This window comes from Amblyomma maculatum, chromosome 10 (assembly GCF_055883805.1).
Source record: "Amblyomma maculatum isolate TAMU_Amacu chromosome 10, ASM5588380v1, whole genome shotgun sequence".
NCBI classification, from domain to species: Eukaryota; Metazoa; Arthropoda; class Arachnida; order Ixodida; family Ixodidae; genus Amblyomma; species Amblyomma maculatum.
Genome location: NC_139353.1, coordinates 96,461,327 through 96,480,296, shown reverse-complemented (window position 1 = coordinate 96,480,296; position 18,970 = coordinate 96,461,327). Strand labels below are relative to the sequence as shown.

The window sequence follows — 18,970 nt, the reverse complement described above, 5'->3', positions numbered from 1 at the left end:
CCTTCGACCTGTCAATGATCACCTGGAGGGTCGCGTTGCTGATATCCCTAGCCAATGTGCTCAAACCTGCCTGCTTTCTGTCTCAGGAATGGTGTTCTATTCAAGCAGAACTCTAACACTGTTGACAGAGCATACCTCCTCATAGTGCCAGCCGACCTCCGTGCCAATATCCTTTATTTTTGCCATGATGAGCCCACCCTGGCCATCTAGGCTTTGCGCGCACACTCGCCTGAGTTCGTCAAGCCTTGTATTGGCCTAAACATGCCGACGCCGTTCACCGCTATGTCAGAGGCTATCGTGAGTGCCAATCTCGAAAGGCGGGCCTCTGAAGCCAGCGGGTTTGCTCCAACCTATTGAGCCTCCACGGGCGCTCTTTGACCAAATCGGCATCGACCTTCTGGGCCCATTTCCGCTGACATCGGGCGGTAACAAATGAATTATAGTCGCAACCGACTATCTCACACAGTATGCGGAAACCAAGGCGGTACAGCGTAGCACGTCATCTGAGATCGCCCGGTTTTTTATGCAGCAAATCTTATTGCGCCATGGAGCACCGTCCCAAGTTATCACCGATCGAGGCACGGCGTTTACGGCACAACTTATGCACTAGGTATTTGAGCTTAGTCACACGAGCCATCGCAAAACCACCGGCTATCACCCACAGACAAATGGCCTCACGGAGAGACTGAATAAAACGATCGCCGATATGATTGCAATGCAGTACATAGACTCACAGCACAAAACCTGGGACGAGATCCTCCCCTACGTTACATATTCCCACAACACTGCCATCCAAGAGACGACGCGTTTTAAGCCATTTCGCCTGCTCTACGAACGCGACGTTCAGACGATGTTGGATGCCATGCTTCCGTGCTGCACTGATGATCATCCGCTCATGCCAGATGCCGAACAATTTGCTCAGCGCACCGAGGAAGCGCGCCAACTTGCCCGAATTCACATTCAAGAGCAGGACAAGGATACGCGTCGCTACAACCTCCGCCATCGACACGTCACGTACCAACCTGGAGAGAAAAGTTTGGGTGTGGACACCGGTGTCGCCGGCCCGGTTTGTCTGAAAAACTGCTGTCGCTTTACTTTGGACCTTACGAAGTGTTGCGTCGTGTAACTGAAGTGACATACGAAGTCCTTCCTGCGGGTGCTGTACAGCCCTCGTGCCGGCAACCATACTCCGAGGTGGTGCACTTCGTCCGCATGAAGCCGTATTTCACGCGGTAATGCGCAGTGTGCTATGAGCTTGTTTCTTTGTCGTGTAGGGCACCTACCCCGCCTCCGTTATTTGTTCTGTTCCTGTCGTGATCCTTTTGTTTTCTCTTTCATCGCCTATCGCTCGCGCTCAGTCTCTGCTTTCGTTTTGTTTTCTTTTTTTAGGAATGGGAGTAATGCCACATCGCCTGAAAAACGGGACGTTAAATTGAGTTCATGCGCTGTCGGTGGAACGCTGCTTGTTGACATATCCTCGCCTGACTTTTTAGTTAAGTGTACACCTGCTTTCCGTGACAATGTATTTCCATTATTATAGAAGAAATGGTTTGGTTTTGGTTTGGTTTGGTTTGTGGGGTTTAATGTCCCAAAGTAACTCAGGCTATGAAAGACGCTGTAGTGGAGGACTCCGGAAATTTCGACCACCTGGGGTTCTTTAACGTGTACTGACATCGCACAGCACACGGGCGCCTTGCTTTTCGCCTCCATCGAAAAGCTGTCGCCGAGACCGGGATTCCATCCCGCGTCCTTAGGAACAGTAGTCGAGCGCCGTGACCACTGCGCCACCCCGGCGGGGTAGAAGAAATGGTGCTCGGCCGAAAAGCGGCAAGGAAAGCTTGAGAGATTCCCGAGGCCCAGTAAAGGCAGAGCAACAAGACGGGCGCTCAAGGCGAACATATACATAAATACCATGAAAATTATGAAATTTATGGAAAGATCACAAATATATAAGTGAAACAGCAAACTAAAAACTAGAATAGTAATTTAACGGCCAACGATCGTCTAACAGTATGCACGAAACCTGGCTAAACGTAATGAAAATAAAGCGACTATTCTCGGGAGGATGTTCACCAAAGTAAGGAACGGAAAGTGCAGAACAACAGTGCGGCATTCATGAAATATAGCTTACGTTCCTAATTGGGGCGGTGAAGATGTTTGGGTTATGTATACTATAATGATTTAATAGGCATGGTAAATTAAAACGAAAACTCTAGTTACCGTATAACGTCATCGTTCGAGGAGCGTCGCATGTTTGTTTACTTCTGGTGTGAAAGCGTTTTTAATACGACTTGAGCCCAGAAATAGTCTTCAAAACGTTGGTTGAGCATTGAGGTAACATTTAAAGGCAGTGCAACAAGCGATACTCAAACGTTGTATAAACACGACGAAATCTATATTGCGGGATTAATGTTTCCGTGTGGGCAGTGTAGCATACACCAGCGATCAGTCTAATTGCCTTCTTTGAAGACAGAGTATGATGTTTAGATTTGTTTAGATGTTGTACACCAAACAAGGTGAGAGTAGTTTGTGTATGATTAAATTATAGCGTGGTAAATCATAAGCTTGCGCTTTTGGGGAAAATTCGTTCCGAAGTCTCAAGCGGAAGCCTACAGATTAGAAAGCTTGTTTTCAATATACATAATATGGTCAGACCACCTCATGCGAAAGTCAAATGCGACACCGAGCTATTTGAACTTGTCTACAATTTCAATAATGCTATTTTCTAGATGTAGAGTATCGTTTACAGTAATATCCAGGTTAAGAGGCAGAAAAAAGACGGCTTTGGTCTTCTTAGAGTTAACTACCAAACTATTAGCTTTGGGCCGTTTGTGGAGAGCACAAAGAACCAGATTTGCACTATTGATTACTTCGTCGGCAGAAGAGCCCCTAAGAAAAATCCTTATCTTATCAGCGTACTGAATACAACATGTATGATAGGCTATGCTCACAATGTCGTTAGCATAGACATTAAAGAAGAACGGGCCAAGAAGGCTACCTTGCGGGAGACCACATTTCATTAAAAGAGAACTAGACTTGTGATTATCGATTGAAATGACCTGCTGGCCCATGTTTAAGTAACAACAAAAGAGCTGACGGGAAAGACCAGGGACACCATAACTTTTAAATTTACAGAGTACTATTTCATGATTAAGAAGGTCGAAAGCATTTGTAAACTCGATGAAAATACCAAGAGTCAAACTTTTACCTTCGATATTATTTCAAATAATTTCCTTTTGCAAAAGTAAAGCAGATTCAGTGGACCTGCCCTTTCGACATCCAAACCGACTCGCATTTATTAAGACATGCTCAGAGAAGAACCCATGCATTCTCTTTAGCATTACGTTTTCAAGAGCCTTTGAAAACACACGAAGGATAGAAATCGTCCTATAGTTTGTCATCTTGTTTGTATCACCTCCTTTGAAAATAACAGTTAAATTTGCATATTTCATTCGTGAAGGAAATATTCCTGATATGAGTGACAAGTTAAACGTGTAACTTATACATGCTGCTAAGGCATCCGCAACAAATGTAACTGGTTTAATTTAAAAGCCATCAAAATCGGTTCAATTTGTTGAGTTTAGGTTCATTATAAGCTAAAAACTCCTTCACTCGTTCTTCAATGAATAGCACAAGTCTCTAAACCTGTATTTTAGAGAAACCGAAGAGCTTCGTCTGTGGAAACACTTAGTATAAGACTTGTAAAGAAGTCTTTGAATTTTCTGGCAGCACAGAACAGGAATAGGACAAGCCACCGATCTTTAGACGACCGAAGTGCGTATTTTTATTCTTATTTAGAAACGAGTCATATAAAAGTTTCCAAAAGATTTCGGACCGTTACTGCTAGTGAGGACACGCGATTGGTAGGCAGATTTAGATCTTCGCAGTTTTCTAGTTAGCTTGTTGCGGTATTTGCTAAAGCTGTTAAGTACTCAGGGTGTCTAGTGGACGTAAAACGCTTGAAGAGCCTTGACTTGTGATTCATTATTTTAACGTATATCGGAGTCACCAAAGGCTTACAGAGTTTTGTGTTTGATTTGTTTGTTTTCATGGGAAAACATGTGATTCTAAATGTATTTCAAAGTACTTAAAAAGAAATAAGATTCATCAAAAGAAAAACAGGCAAGTAGGCAGTTCCAATCTGCAACACGTACAGACTCGCAAAAGGGGGCAAGTGTCTCATCAGTTATACATTAACAAGCAGAACTATTCGGTAGTGAGTAACCTGGTGGGCACTCATGTGGCACAGACGCCAAAATGGCACAGCGGTCCCTAAAATCACATGCATTAGTACCAGCGAAAATAACGGGGGAGACAATGACTATACAATAAAAAGGTCAGTTTCACTGCATGAAGTCGGCGTTATCCTTGTGGGTGTATGTCACCCGTTAATAATTAGGGGGTATTATTAACGGTGCGCCCTTAATGGTGCGCACACTCCCAGACACCCTTAGAGTGAGTGGGGATAGCTGTTCCGGTCGCTAAGGAGATGCCCTCGACCTGCGTGGCAAGCTCAGCCGGAATTCAGCTACCTAGTAGTGACAGAAGGGGGTGGCCGTTTGGTGCCCAGCTGTCGCCGGTTCAAACCAGAGTAAGGATCGGAGTCAGAAGTAACAAACAAAACACAATTTATGTACAGCAAGAGACGATACAAAGGAATAATCAAGATCACTTGAAATACACAGACGAGAGGTTCACAGAATACAAACGCTAAGCATGCAAATACAGAGGTATTCAATAACACAGAGGCTTTCCAACAGATCAAACACGAGAGAGTTACATAAACAAACACCAAATTGTTCACCGGGCACTGTTGCAGTCCGACGCCTGAAGAGTCACGATGTGGCCGCCATACGAGACGAGCGCCGCTCCCTTGCAGGTCCGTGGGCTTGCCAGCAGCGGGTGATCCCCGGGAGCCAGCCGAAGCACTGGCGCATACGCCGCAACCACTGACGAACTGACTGACTGACTGACTGACTGACTGACCGACTCAACAAGCGGCGCGGTCTCTTTAAATAGGGCGCGCCGCGTCTGTTTGTTAGCACGCGTCAAAGCTAGCGCGCACACTGTTACGACCAAGCATCCGCATTTGCGCGCTCTATTGTTCGCCTGTGGGCATGGATAAGTGCTGTGAATATGTGGTGATGGTCCAATGGCTCTAAGTGAGCCTGTTTCCAGGAATCCTGTTTTGTAAGCCTGTTTTGCTTTGTGGACACTCTGCAAATGCCAAATTGACCCTGCCAAGAGAACGTCTGGAAAAACACAAAGAAACGTCCCCCTGCGGGAAATGCAGGAAGTGCTTTCTTTCTTTTGTTCACCCTTCCAGTCGATAAGCCCTATCGTCCAGTGAGGAATGCCTACTTTCCAAAGGAGACGACAGAGTGACATGTCCGCTGACGTGCAGGACAAGAAAGGAGCATGACGCATACAACCATTAAGTGATTTCCCAGGAATGCAGGAAAGATTTGCAATTGTCGAAAACGGACAATGCTGGGAGCGGATGCGGCGCCACGTGCACTCGGGTTTCTGAGAAGTAAAACCACTTGTCAGAACCAGCCTGTGGTTTCTTTGCTGAAGAATAGAAATGTACCTCCTCTCCTCGCCGTTCCCAAGCTTTTCCCGCCAACAAGTGATCACGCCCAACGAATGAATGCCGGACCAGTCAGTGCTTCAGACCATCAGTGCAGTGATGTGTTCGATTGGATGCCGATACCTGAGGGGCGTGCCCTGGATTTGGTTGGTCAGCATCTTCAGAGAGGGGCTGGACATAGGGGGTTTTAAGGACGCTGCAGAGCACGAAATGTCGCTCTGGGCCCTGGGTAAACGGCTCATCCAGTCGCTTCTCGCTATGAACTCTTAACGCTTGTCATTTTGCTGATGTACCCTTCTTTTTCGTGTAAATAATCTTGTAAATAAGTTTCTCAAAGTGCCATTAAACCTGCTTGTACATATTTCACCAACTTCGAAGATTCAATCCTAATTCAACCCCGAGTCTCTGCACGCTACCAAGTGAAGGCCGGGTCGACGTAGCCCCAGCGTCACGACAACTGGTGTCCAGCGGTGGGATCTGAATCTACAAGCACAACGACTGGTGACCAACGGTGGGATCTGAATCTACAAGCCACAACATCTGGTGATTGGAGGTGGATCTGAATCTACAAGCCACAACATCTGGTGATTGGAGGTGGATCTGAAACTACAAGCCACAACATCTGGTGATCGGAGGTGGCATCTCAAGCAACAAGCAGGAGCAACAATCGGCCAACAAGAGAGCAGCTCGGAACATCGATCGCATGTGTGGGTGAGTGCTTGGCTTTTCTTCTGATGTGGACCAGGTTCTAGAACAGGGTTAGATTTTAGAACTGGTAAAAAGTGTTGAAACGCCTTTAGGTTTGGTAGTTTGCACTGTTGTTTTGGAAGTAGCCGACACTCGGAGCGATCATGGACCTACAAAAGCTGCAGAAACCGGACCTGTTGCTGTTGTGTGAGGAATTGGGAATTGATACAAGTGGTTTGGCACGAAAACCCTTGATTATAAAGGCAATCACTGATCTGGGAACCGATGATGAGGAGCTCAGTGAAGCATGGAACCTCATCGGTCAAAAAAAGGAGCAGCTCAGACAGCAGAAAGAGCGGGAAAAAGAGGAAAAGGAGCGGGAAAAAGAGGAAAAGGAGCGCGAACGTGAGTGGGAAAAAGAGGAAAAGAAGCGTGAAAGAGAAGAAAAAAAGCTGGACCAAGAAATTGAGCTCCGGAAATTAGAACTAGAGTTGAGCAAGAGGTCGGGCAATTGTCCCCAGCTAGCGGTACCTCTTCTCAACAAGGAGGCAGATTTCAAGATGTCAAAGTACATGCAGCCATATGTGATATCAGGGGATATCGGTCTGTATTTGGCTAACTTTGAGCGAACCTGCGAAAAACTGTCCTTCCAGCGAGACACTTGGTCTCAGAGATTATTGACGGTTCTGCCCTGCGAGGCAGCGGAGGTTGTCGCGCGGCTAAGCAAGGAGGACGCGGACAACTACGAGAAGGTCAAAGCTTGCCTTCTGAGAAAGTAAAGGCTTAGCGCCGAGGCGTTCAGACAACGTTTTCGGAACGCTACTAAGTCCAGGGACGAGAGTTACCCTGAATTCCTGTACAATCTAAGAGTCAATTTGGGCGAGTGGCTAAAGAGCACTGATTCCTACAGGGATAGGGACGCTGTAGTCGAGCGAATTCTTTTGGAGCAGTTTTATAACTGCCTCCCAGGAAAAGAAAGAAATTGGTTACAGGACCGAGGCGACATTAAGTCGGCAACTGAAGCTGCCGAACTCATTGAGGAGTACGCTTCGCGCCGACAATTCAGCAACCCAGTAGTGGATAGGCCCCGCAATCCCAAGTTGAGTGTGAATAACCATCAGAAAAGGCACTTTGCTAGATTTGCAAACGAAGAAAGGAAGGCTTCTTCGGGCAAACGCCCTAGAAAGGACGGCAGTGAGAAAAGTGGGGAAGTGACCAACGTGCAGAACACAAAGAATAAGCTTGAGGCTAGGAAGCCGCTCACATGCTTTAGGTGTAATGAGCAGGGTCACATTGCCGTCAACTGCCGGAAAGAAAAGATTGCTTTCTCGTATGTCAGGGACTGCGATGAAAATATGCAGCTTTTAGAACCCTACCTGCATGACCTAGTAGTCAACGGGAAGCCTTGCAAGGTACTGCGCGATTCGGCCGCAACGATGGATGTTGTCCATCCGGCGTATGTGTCGTCTTCCGACTATACAGGACAGTGTGCGTGGATCCGCCAGGTAGTGGAGGAACAGAGTGTGTGCTTGCCAATCGCGAACGTGGTCATCGAGGGCCCTTTCGGCGAGTTAACAACCGAGGCTGCAGTTTCAGAAAAGCTGCCTAAGTGCTATCCGTATTTGTTTTCCAACAAATCGGACATGCTACTGCGAAAGAGGGGCATCCTTTTCGGAGACAGTGTTGTGCAAGCATTAACACGTTCAAAGGCGCGAGAACTAGCTACACTGCTCATACCAGAAAAATCCACAGCGGAGGAAACGGCAGTTAAAACAGTGGTCGATGCGGAAGATAACGGGTCGGAAAACTTTGAGAGCGAGGCATCTCAGATAAGTCAACTAGAAAGTGAGCTTGATAAGACACGGAATGAGGACGTACTAGAGAGTAACCTCTTGCCGCCAGTGTCTAGTAATCTCACGAGACCTTTAAGTGGAACCCGAGAGGACTTAGCTATGGAGCAAGCCGTGGTAAATCTAACGTTACACCTTCCCGAGGAGATGGGGGACAACTTGATTTGCCTCAGCGGAAAAGGAAGCAACGCTCAGGAGCTTCTCAAAAAGACGGAGCAGAGAGGAGAACTAAAGAAATCCCAGCTGTCCGATCTGGGCGAGATAATAACAGAGTTTGAGGCCTGCTTCGTGGACAGGCCAGGCAGAACTGATTTGACTGAGCACGATATTGAGCTGACTTCAGACGTGCCAGTGCGATCAAGGTGCTACCGATTTTCTCCAAGGCAAAGAGAAATTCTGGATAGGGAAGTAACTCGCATGCTGGAATTAGGAGTAATAAAACCCTCGGAAAGCGATTATGCTTCGCCTATGATCTTAGTAGAAGCTCCAGGTAAAGACCCTAGGCCTGTGGTAGACTACCGAAAGCTAAATTCTCTCACCAGGGATCAAGTGTATCCTATTCCGAATATTGAGGAGAGAGTAGAACAGGTCAGTAGAGCGGCATATGTGACTACGCTGGACCTTACTCGAGGATACTGGCAAGTACCGCTCACTGAACGCGCCAGCAGATACGCGGCTTTCGTCACTCCGACGGGCAGCTACCAGCCAACAATGATGAGTTTCGGGCTCAAAAATGCTCCATTTTGTTTTTCCCGACTCATGGATAGGGTTTTAAAGGGGTGTGAAACATTCGCGGTGCCTTATTTGGACGACATTGCGATTTTTTCCGACTCATGGGCGGACCATATGGTACATCTAAGAGCTGTACTGAGCCTTTTGCGTCAAGCTGGACTAACCGTAAAGGCCGAGAAATGTTGCCTGGCAAGGGCGACCGTGGACTACTTGGGTCACAATGTAGGTCAGGGTTTCAGGAAACCCAGCGAGATTAAGATTTCTGCGGTAGCAGACTATCCGCGGCCGAGCACGAAGACGGAAATTCGAGCATTCCTAGGTCTGACTGGGTACTACAATCACTACATCCCTAACTATTCAGTTTTGGCTAGCCCTCTGACCGACGCTCTCCGCGGGACAGAACCGACAAATGTAGTCTGGGACGAACAAAAGGAAGCCTCCTTCGTAAACCTGAAGGCTGTGCTGATTACCCGTCCGGTATTGCGAGCTCCAGACTATGACCGGGAATTCACGGTCCAGTGTGATGCCAGTGATCGAGGGCTAGGTGCTGTTCTCTGCCAGAGAGATGACGACGGTAATGAGCACCCCGTGCTCTACTTGAGCAGAAAACTGAGTACTAGAGAGAGGGCTTATTGCGCGTCAGAGAAAGAATGCGCTTGCATTGTATGGGCCATTCAAAAATTGCAGTGCTATCTTGGAGGGGCCAAATTCACCGTAGAGACGGACCATTGTCCCCTGGCTTGGCTGCAAACTGCGACATCGAAGAACAGTCGCCTTCTTAGGTGGAGCTTGATTTTACAGCAGTACAATTTTGAAATAAGATACAAAAAGGGGAAGTTAAATGGGAATGCGGACGCGCTTAGCCGCTCTTTCTAAGCGGTCCGAGATGTTCCTCACCATGTATCCAAATTGATAATCAGGTTTTTTTTTTTTTTTCGTGCGCTTGTATATGTGTGGCTATGTAAAGCAGCACGTTTGGTTTTCTAGGAATACGTGGGTCCTGAACGTCTTGAGAGTGGGCTTTTCTCGAACAACAATGGCAGTTTTCTTTTAACCTGGTCTCTTCAGACGGGAGCCGAGTGCTTGCTTCGACATGTGGTTGAGTTTCAGACAGCTCGAGCAATTTGGCCTACAACAATCAAGACAACGCGACAAGCAACAGCGAGCTTCAAGCGTTCACGTGCAGGCCATTAAGTCGTCTCTTCATGCAGCAGCTGGGACTGCTGCCCTCCGAGACTCTTCTGGCGGGGGAGGAGGCTGTTACGACCAAGCATCCGCATTTGCGCGCTCTATTGTTCGCCTGTGGGCATGGATAAGTGCTGTGAATATGTGGTGATGGTCCAATGGCTCTAAGTGAGCCTGTTTCCAGGAATCCTGTTTTGTAAGCCTGTTTTGCTTTGTGGACACTCTGCAAATGCCAAATTGACCCTGCCAAGAGAACGTCTGGAAAAACACAAAGAAACGTCCCCCTGCGGGAAATGCAGGAAGTGCTTTCTTTCTTTTGTTCACCCTTCCAGTCGATAAGCCCTATCGTCCAGTGAGGAATGCCTACTTTCCAAAGGAGACGACAGAGTGACATGTCCGCTGACGTGCAGGACAAGAAAGGAGCATGACGCATACAACCATTAAGTGATTTCCCAGGAATGCAGGAAAGATTTGCAATTGTCGAAAACGGACAATGCTGGGAGCGGATGCGGCGCCACGTGCACTCGGGTTTCTGAGAAGTAAAACCACTTGTCAGAACCAGCCTGTGGTTTCTTTGCTGAAGAATAGAAATGTACCTCCTCTCCTCGCCGTTCCCAAGCTTTTCCCGCCAACAAGTGATCACGCCCAACGAATGAATGCCGGACCAGTCAGTGCTTCAGACCATCAGTGCAGTGATGTGTTCGATTGGATGCCGATACCTGAGGGGCGTGCCCTGGATTTGGTTGGTCAGCATCTTCAGAGAGGGGCTGGACATAGGGGGTTTTAAGGACGCTGCAGAGCACGAAATGTCGCTCTGGGCCCTGGGTAAACGGCTCATCCAGTCGCTTCTCGCTATGAACTCTTAACGCTTGTCATTTTGCTGATGTACCCTTCTTTTTCGTGTAAATAATCTTGTAAATAAGTTTCTCAAAGTGCCATTAAACCTGCTTGTACATATTTCACCAACTTCGAAGATTCAATCCTAATTCAACCCCGAGTCTCTGCACGCTACCAAGTGAAGGCCGGGTCGACGTAGCCCCAGCGTCACGACAACACACACTTAGCTTCGCTGGTTATAGCTCTCTCTTCTCCTCCCGTCGAGCCGCGCGTCGTCATTGGCTAGGACCCATAGAAAATTCTGGAATTTTCTGGCGTATTCCAGTCCGATGAACCACCGTCCTCCCCGGGCAATGGGAAAGAGGGTGACGGCAACGCGTACAAAGCTACGCGCTCTCCCGCGCGGGGAAGGATGCTTTTCTCTCCATGCTTTTGCACGCGACGCCGCGCGGGCCTAGCACCGCACCGGCCCGACGAAAATGTGCGCCGATTTCGTGACAGTGTAGTGATAAGGTTTGTAAAACCTCTGGAATTGTATAATTGAACTGGGGATTTGTACTAGAAGGTTCAGGTATTAATTATGAACAAGAGGACTTGTCGTATACCATTGCTATCGCATAGTCTTAACAGTCCACTACGTTTCACCTTTCGTCTTTTAAAGCGTTTTTCGGGAAGACGTTTTCTCAATAGTAGCTCATCTCCGTGGCATCGCTGTGCCGTAATGACATGAAATCTTTGTAAATATTTCATCTACAAGTAACGCTTGCGGCACTACTTAAAACGTTTTCTGATATTAGATATCGATTTTCATTCCAATACTAGATATCGATTTTCAAGCAAATTATTTATCGGTCTTATGCCACGCAACATCCCATTGTCAGGTCTATCCTTACCTGCTATAGTTATGCTCCGACTATCAGCTTACTGCACGCAGTGCCCTTTGTCATTTGTCATCAATATACCTCCTTCTAGACCAGTCATGCAAGACAACGCCAATTCTTGCAAAATAATGTAAATGTATGCACCTCTGCCACCCCGAGCTGAATTCTGCTCTTCTCAATACTTCGTCGAATGAAATAGGAGAGCACAACCAGTTTGGTCGGCAGCCGTCCATGTGCACACAACCACTTCGTCCTTTTTGGCTTCCAACAAGGGATAATTCACCGAAGCCAGCTACAAAATTCAGACAATGTATGTGTCATTACCCCTGACAATAAATATCGTCCCGTGTTTAAAAGGATTAAAAAAAAATATGATGTCGAAAAAGCAGACAATGCTCAAAGTGAAGACAGAAAAGAGCTGAACGCATAAACATTATAGAAACATGGTAAGGGTTATAATGAATTCCAATAGCAGATCCGGATCAAATTTTTCTGTTACGTATTGAGCAGTCGTATTCCAATGGCAGAATGGGAGCGATAGCTGTCTCCTCCAACTGCAGATTGGAATCACGAGTAGATCCCGAATCGCTCTGTATAGCAGAGACATTTTCTCCGCCGAAATCGGGGGATTTGCCGGAAATCCGTATGCCGCGCCTCATGTTCTCGCTTCTGCTCCCTACCACGACCGGCGCATCCTCGCTTCCTCGTCGCCATACGGTGGTCCGAGCAGCTGTGGATCACATGAAAGCTGCTCCCACGACAAGCCGGTTCGGCAGCTGCCATTGTTAGTGCTGTTGTTTTTGCTTGCGGAGAGGCACGCATTTTGTCCTCTTCGACTTCAACAATATAGCCAAATTCAAACCGACGTAATTCGAGCGTACGTGCAAATATACGCTAAGCAAACTGCATGCTCTTTGTTCTCAGCACTGCTGGCAGTGCCGAAAATCAGTTTCTTAGTTATGATATTCCTGATGCCTCGATGTTCAAACAACTCAAAGGAGGGGAATGCCTTTCTATTACTTCACCCCTGCAATGAGGCCAAATCGGCTTGGCCATTCCTGGATTCACCTTAGAAAGGTGCTAGATAGGTTTTTCTTATTCATGAATTTCACTTTTAACCAAGTACTTTTTTATAAGACTGGGTTCGCAACAAGAACATTATTCGTACAAAAACTTTTTGTGTTAGGTTCTAACTTAAGAACTGAATCCAATAGAATTAATTAAACTAGTCGTCGCCTCTCTGGCTTGTTTGTCTTTACCCCCGGCTTGTCCTTTGACGCAAACTTTCTTTGATCCGCACATTTCCTTTTTTTATTGACTGTGCCATTTGCTATCGATGGTAATAGAGAAGTATATATATACAATAAATCCTAATTAGCCTACCCGTAATTGCAGTTAGCGTCAATATATGTCTCCAAAAAACGCCAATTAGTCAATGGTCAAGCTTCATTCCCATGGTCGGCTTCTATCACACCTGAGCCTATAAGCCTTCGTGGCCTCTAGTAAGGAATAGCGCTAAGTAACATCTGAAAAAAGCACTACGTTTAGAAGGATTTGTGCAAAGAGTTTATACCTTGCCGCGGTTTTTGACAGTCAGGTTTTTGCAATGAACAGTTGTTTTCGCCGACGCGTTGATGCAAGGAATTCGTATCAATGCCCTATCTGGCGGAATTGTACCGCTTACATTCTTGCGTCGAGGGTCGTGATGTCGTAACGCCGGAGCGGTAAATACACTTTCAGCCTACATCAGAAGTCCTTTCTTTGAATTGCACACCGAAGTCCTACTTGTCAGTTCATGGCTTTTAAGGAAAAACATTTATATCTTCTACCGTCTGTGCGATGCACTTGAATCCATTAAGCGCTCTTTCATTTCTTTTTTTCGAAAAGTTTGCCACAAGGCATAAGTTGAGAAAGGGGGAATGGGATGCAGGAGATAGAAAGTTAAAAGAAGGAGTGAAGTCCAGTTGCGCTTATGTATTCGAGAAGGTTGGCAGTGTAGCGATTGTCCATTGTGCATTTCTCATAGTCACAATCGCGATTCCACCGCAGGCTCACCTTCAAGATTATCCGTTGCCTAATGTGAGTCGTTGATGGACACGTCCACAACAAGTGTCCCACATCGCAGACGTCAGGTGGAGTACGTGTCACAGTGAGGGCACCTGTCAGTCATTGGTAGATCTTTTTCCCGCCATCGATGTCGAACATTTGGCAAGCACTCGCAGATTATGACTAGCAGCTTACCGGTATCGCTCAAGAGGAAAGTATACAACAGTTGCATCTTGCCTGTGCTAACCTATGGGGCTGAAACGTGAAGGCTAACCAAGAGAGTTCTACTTAAGTTGAGGACAACCCAGAGAGCTATGGAACGGAAAATGGTAGGGGTAACATTAAGAGATAGAAAGCGTGCAGAGTGGGTCAGAGAAATAACTCAAGTTAACGACATTCTAGTGGAAATTAAGAAGAAGAAATGGACATGGGCAGGACATGTAGTGCGAAGAGAGGATAACCGATGGTCGCTGAGGGTAACAAACTGGATTCCAAGGGAAGGAAAGCGTAGCAGGGGGCGGCAGAAAGTTAGGTAGGCGGATGAGATTAAGAAGTTCGCAGGGGTCAAGTGGATGCAGCTAGCACAGAACCGGGTTAAGTGGAGAAATATGGGAGAGGCCTTCGCCCTGCAGTGGGTATAATCAGGCTGATGATGATGATGATGATGATGATGATGATGATGATGATGATGATGATGATGATGATGTCAAACAGATGGAGTCAGAGCTGCCCCTGCCCGGATCCGGCGCACTGTTACCTCCTCCTGCCGAGTAAGACTACGGAGGGAGAGGGTGCGAACACGGAGGAATGAGAGCGCGTGTTCGCTGGCGCAGAGCTTGCGAATCGGAAACGTGGGACAGGAACGGATCTGGGGGAAGAGTGGAAGGGGGGTGGACCGCCTGATGTGTTTATGTGCGTCATAGCATCCACTTAAACATTATGTGAATCGCGAGCATGGCCGGGAATCCAGTGTATGCGTACAGGACATGGGTACTTTGAACAGAGCAAATGAAAAGACTGTGTTATTTGGAATGTGCGTCGAACGGCCTTAAGCTGTTTAAGGGCAGTGAGAGAATCTGTGTAAATATGAACTGCAGTGAATTTAGAAACTGGCGGAAGGGAATAAATGGCATTATAAATGGTTTGAAGTTCCAGTGCCAGAGGGGTGCACGTATCCGCGGTATATGTCACGTGAGTGTTCAGATGCGGATGAGTGGGACTGCATACAGAAGTAACTCCTCGCTCTGCAGTATGTGATGCATCGGTATATAATATGCACCCTTCAGGCAGATGTGCGGACGATACCGACGGGGAAGCAGTGGGGCGATTGTCCGTGAGCTGGCATAGTGTCTTTAAACGATGGAGTTGTAAAGACTGTTTCCGAGCTCTGTTTTCCACCCGCTGATCAACGAGTTCAGTGAGCGTATTTAGCGGGGCGTGCTCCTGAAGTACTGGTATGGATGTTAGGCGGGGAAGATACGTTATTGCACGCATAGCCTCACGATTGATGGCCTGAAGGGGTCCCATTTGAATTTTTTTGGCCATGAATTTTGAATTTTGGTTTTGGCCATGCAACTGAGAACACTGAAATAATACGGTATTGTAAATTCCCAATACAAAAGCTTGTGGCTATGTATGTTACGAACCCTATTACATGATTGTTCTAATTGTACTTCACAACCTCTGAAAGACGCGCATGTTGGACAGCAATACTGAACATGTTCCATCAAGAATTCACTTTGGTCGTACGAATTTTCAGCTAAAGGGACATTGTAAAGAAAACTACTGTCCACCGGACTGATTTCTGCGCTGCTCATTCGGTGCCTACCCTTTCCTACCTTTCAATTTTCTGGCGTTTCATTTCAAGCTTCCTTGCAGCAGCCACTTAGTCAGTGTATTTTAAAGAGTTAGCATGTATAGCCTCCACTCTACATAACCGCTTGTAACACGTACCATGTTTGATAAAAAAAGGAAGCCTCCATGGCCAAAGTCCAACGTTCGTCTCCCTAAGAAACAGGCTTGGTTTTATCCCGACTGCCAAATTTAATTAACCTCAGTTACATTTAAGTACCAGTTTATGTTACAGGATCATCCTCGCAAACTTAGCCTTTATATCAACCTTTTCATGAGCAGTTTGTATTTCCTACATTCCTCCTATTGTTCGGCTATGGACGCATTTCTGGAAACTCCACGTCGCCGGCATTTCTGCGAGATGGAGTCCTTGCTCTTAGGCGTAAACACATGGCGATTGTCAACATCGGGATTGACAAGGGTTTCCCTTGTTTTGTGCAAAGAGTGCGTGCCGCTGTCAAGTTAAATGTTTTTCATGAACGTTTGCGCAGAGATGCTGTGCTCCTCTATTGACAGTAGTAGTAAAAGAACTGAAAATCTAGAGCAGCTTTCTAAAGCTGCTTAGAGCCGCAGGCGTAAGATGACCGCCCTCGAGACACTCTTTTCAGATAAAGCAGACGCGGTCACTTTGGCGGATGCGGCTCTTTATTGCGAAATTTGATTTTACCATTTTCATCACTTGTTTGCAACCATAACCATTTAGTTACTCTATGAAGTGTGCTCATTACTGCAGCGAATAATTATGTTACGGAGGATCATTTTCTAATTTCATTGCAATAAAATTTTATAGGTTAATTTAATTTGTTGAACGTCGTAAAATGAGATGAACGCAGTCTCAAGCTAAAGAATGATTTAAATTTAGTCATGATAAATCTTCCTTTGAAATTTGATCAGTATTCTTGTCACGAGACTATTCACTTGTTACCACTGAAATTCATACTTGAAATGTCTTGAAGACTATTTCGTCGTACTCGTTTTCTTTTTCTTTTTCGGTACTAAAAATAATGCATGAACAAACAAATACGCACCAGAAATCTTCGCTGAGCTTTGGTATCTGCCTGTTCCATATATACCAGAAGTCGAGGAAACCGTGTAATAAAAGTAGCATAGGACGTGCAGTGTCTTCGCAGCCTTTCATAACATAATGGAACGTAATATTCTAAACAAGGAAAAAAAAACAGCATAGAGATCATTTTTATTTGTGAAGCAAACGGGGCAAAAGGCACCGTTTTGGCCATTGTATTTCTGAATAGCAAGGTTTGGCGGTTTAAGGTTTGTTGGTTTTATTTTAGACCGACTAGGGAAACGTCTTCTGAACAATATCGCTACGTGAAATTGTGAGATGAGCCGGCCAAAGGCGTGTACACCTACCTCTATTAAATAAAGTCAGTTGCGCGACGGGCGATGTACCACAACACAAGAAATTGCAAAGGCGTCTGAAGTGCTACCGTAAGGAACTCAGATGTTGTTGCTAATAAACTACACTATGACAACGCAGGCACCGCCACAACTAGCTGTGTGAGCCGAGAAGTGTGGTTTATAATGTGCCTGCCGTAAACTTTCCTGCCTTGCTAATTTCAAATACTTGCTATATTCTCACAAGTCTTCCGATGGTTATTTTGGCTTTGCTGCCAACACACGCATTGTGCACGGAAGAATAAACACCAGAACTGTCCGTCAGCAATGTGCATGTAACTAAATTAAAGGGAAGAAAGAAGCAGCTTCAGGCAGCTTGTCGAAAAATCTACTTGACCGAAGTCTGCCATAGGAAGTCGCTTTTACTTTGCCGTTTGGTACTTAGTGACTGTAGGCTCCTTAGTATGCTGAAGTGTTTATCTTTCAGATTAGGTGCATCGCTTGGTGCACAATAATTCTTCTATAGATACTTAACGTCTCAGGCACTAAAAGCTAATACCGTTTGCTTACGACGTGTTTTACCGCGTTTTTATCCGCCTAATCACAGTACTCCATTGGTGTTCATGCTGCAAACGCTACCCATAGCGCGCTGGAAACTAACATATATATGCCCGCTTCTTTTTGTAGTCTTCGCACAACTTTTTCATTAGAAACAGTAGGTTGGGCCGGCCTGCTCTGCTTTCCAGAGTGCACAGCGCATAAAGTTCTGATGAGAACTGGCGAAGCAGACACGAGAGCTGCAGAGCTCGATGGGCAAACTTGTCCATTCGATACATGCATACATGCTTCCTACTTCGCTAACACAAAGACTCCTCACGCGATATTTATGAACAGTTCGGGTAACCGTGTAGCCAACAAGGAATAGCTCATACTAAGAGTGCGCACGTCAGTTGGTGGCGCTGCCTTTACAGATCTCTAAAAGGTCGACGCCGGTCACTTACGGACACGTTTGCAAACTTGTGCTCTCCATATTTCGCGTCGTAGAATTCGTCCGGCACCGTACGGTTCTTGGGAACGAGAATGGAGTCTCCATAAAGCCAAACACTCGTTCTGACGTAAGCTTGCATCCAGGTGCCCATGCCGAATGAAATTGCAAAGAAGAGCGCCTTCCCTAAAATCGGAATCACCATCTTCTTGTCGGTTGTGTTTGTGTGGACTCTGGAATGTCGAAGAAATGAAGGCGTCTATTTTTTTACAGCTTTCGCAGTGTAACTCTTCGAGCTTGAAGATCCTTGCCAAGGTTTTTTTGTAATGTCACTGAAGGCGCAAATGTTTTATCTCAAATGCGACTAGTGTTTTTAAGTGAAATATTGGTCACCAGCATTATCGGTCTGAAGATTTCTTACGTAAAGGCTAAAGGCTATCAAATGCAACAGCGTTGGGAGCACGACCACTGGCATTTTTAGCGCGGAACGCTTTCCCAATTGGCCTGCTGGGAAACAGAGAAAGTAAATACGAAAAGGAGATTAAGGACAGCCAGTGCGACATGAAATGTTTGTACAATCAAAGCCGACGTTCCGCTATCCATTGCCTACATTTCGCTCCCCTACCTCTTTTGGCGCGCTTGTCGAAGAAAAAAAAATTGATTTCTGCGAGACAAGACACGTTTGTGCAGCTTTGGCATGCTCTGTTGAAAAACTTTTCAGGTATCCTTCGCACTGTGCAATATTTCATGGCTTTATATTTAAAAACATTTTCAGCTATTATTCACGCTGCGTAATGTTTCGTTGAATAATAAAACGATCGAAATATGCTGCTGACATTTAAAGACAAAGTTGTTTTTTTCTTTGTCCGTAAACTAGGAATTTACCAAATAAGATCTCATGGGCATATTTTAAGCTTCAGTAGACTGAGCTGGAGTCAACAACCAACAAGACCATATACTTACTTGCCAA

At 46.1% G+C, this 18,970-nt stretch overlaps 1 protein-coding gene across 1 annotated transcript in view; it reads right to left on the bottom strand.

Annotated features, from left to right (window-relative positions):
* Positions 1 to 18,504, bottom strand: part of LOC146177060 (uncharacterized) — a 40,415-nt gene extending 21,911 nt beyond the window's left edge. The window contains exons 1-2 of the mRNA XM_084581449.1: positions 18,017 to 18,504; positions 16,688 to 16,818 (exon numbers count right to left, since the gene is read on the bottom strand). Coding sequence (XP_084437575.1) covers positions 16,688 to 16,818; positions 18,017 to 18,205 — 320 coding nt within the window. The 5' untranslated portion in view covers positions 18,206 to 18,504. The remainder of the gene's footprint in view (positions 1 to 16,687; positions 16,819 to 18,016) is intronic.
* Between the last annotated feature and the right edge of the window lie 466 nt (positions 18,505 to 18,970).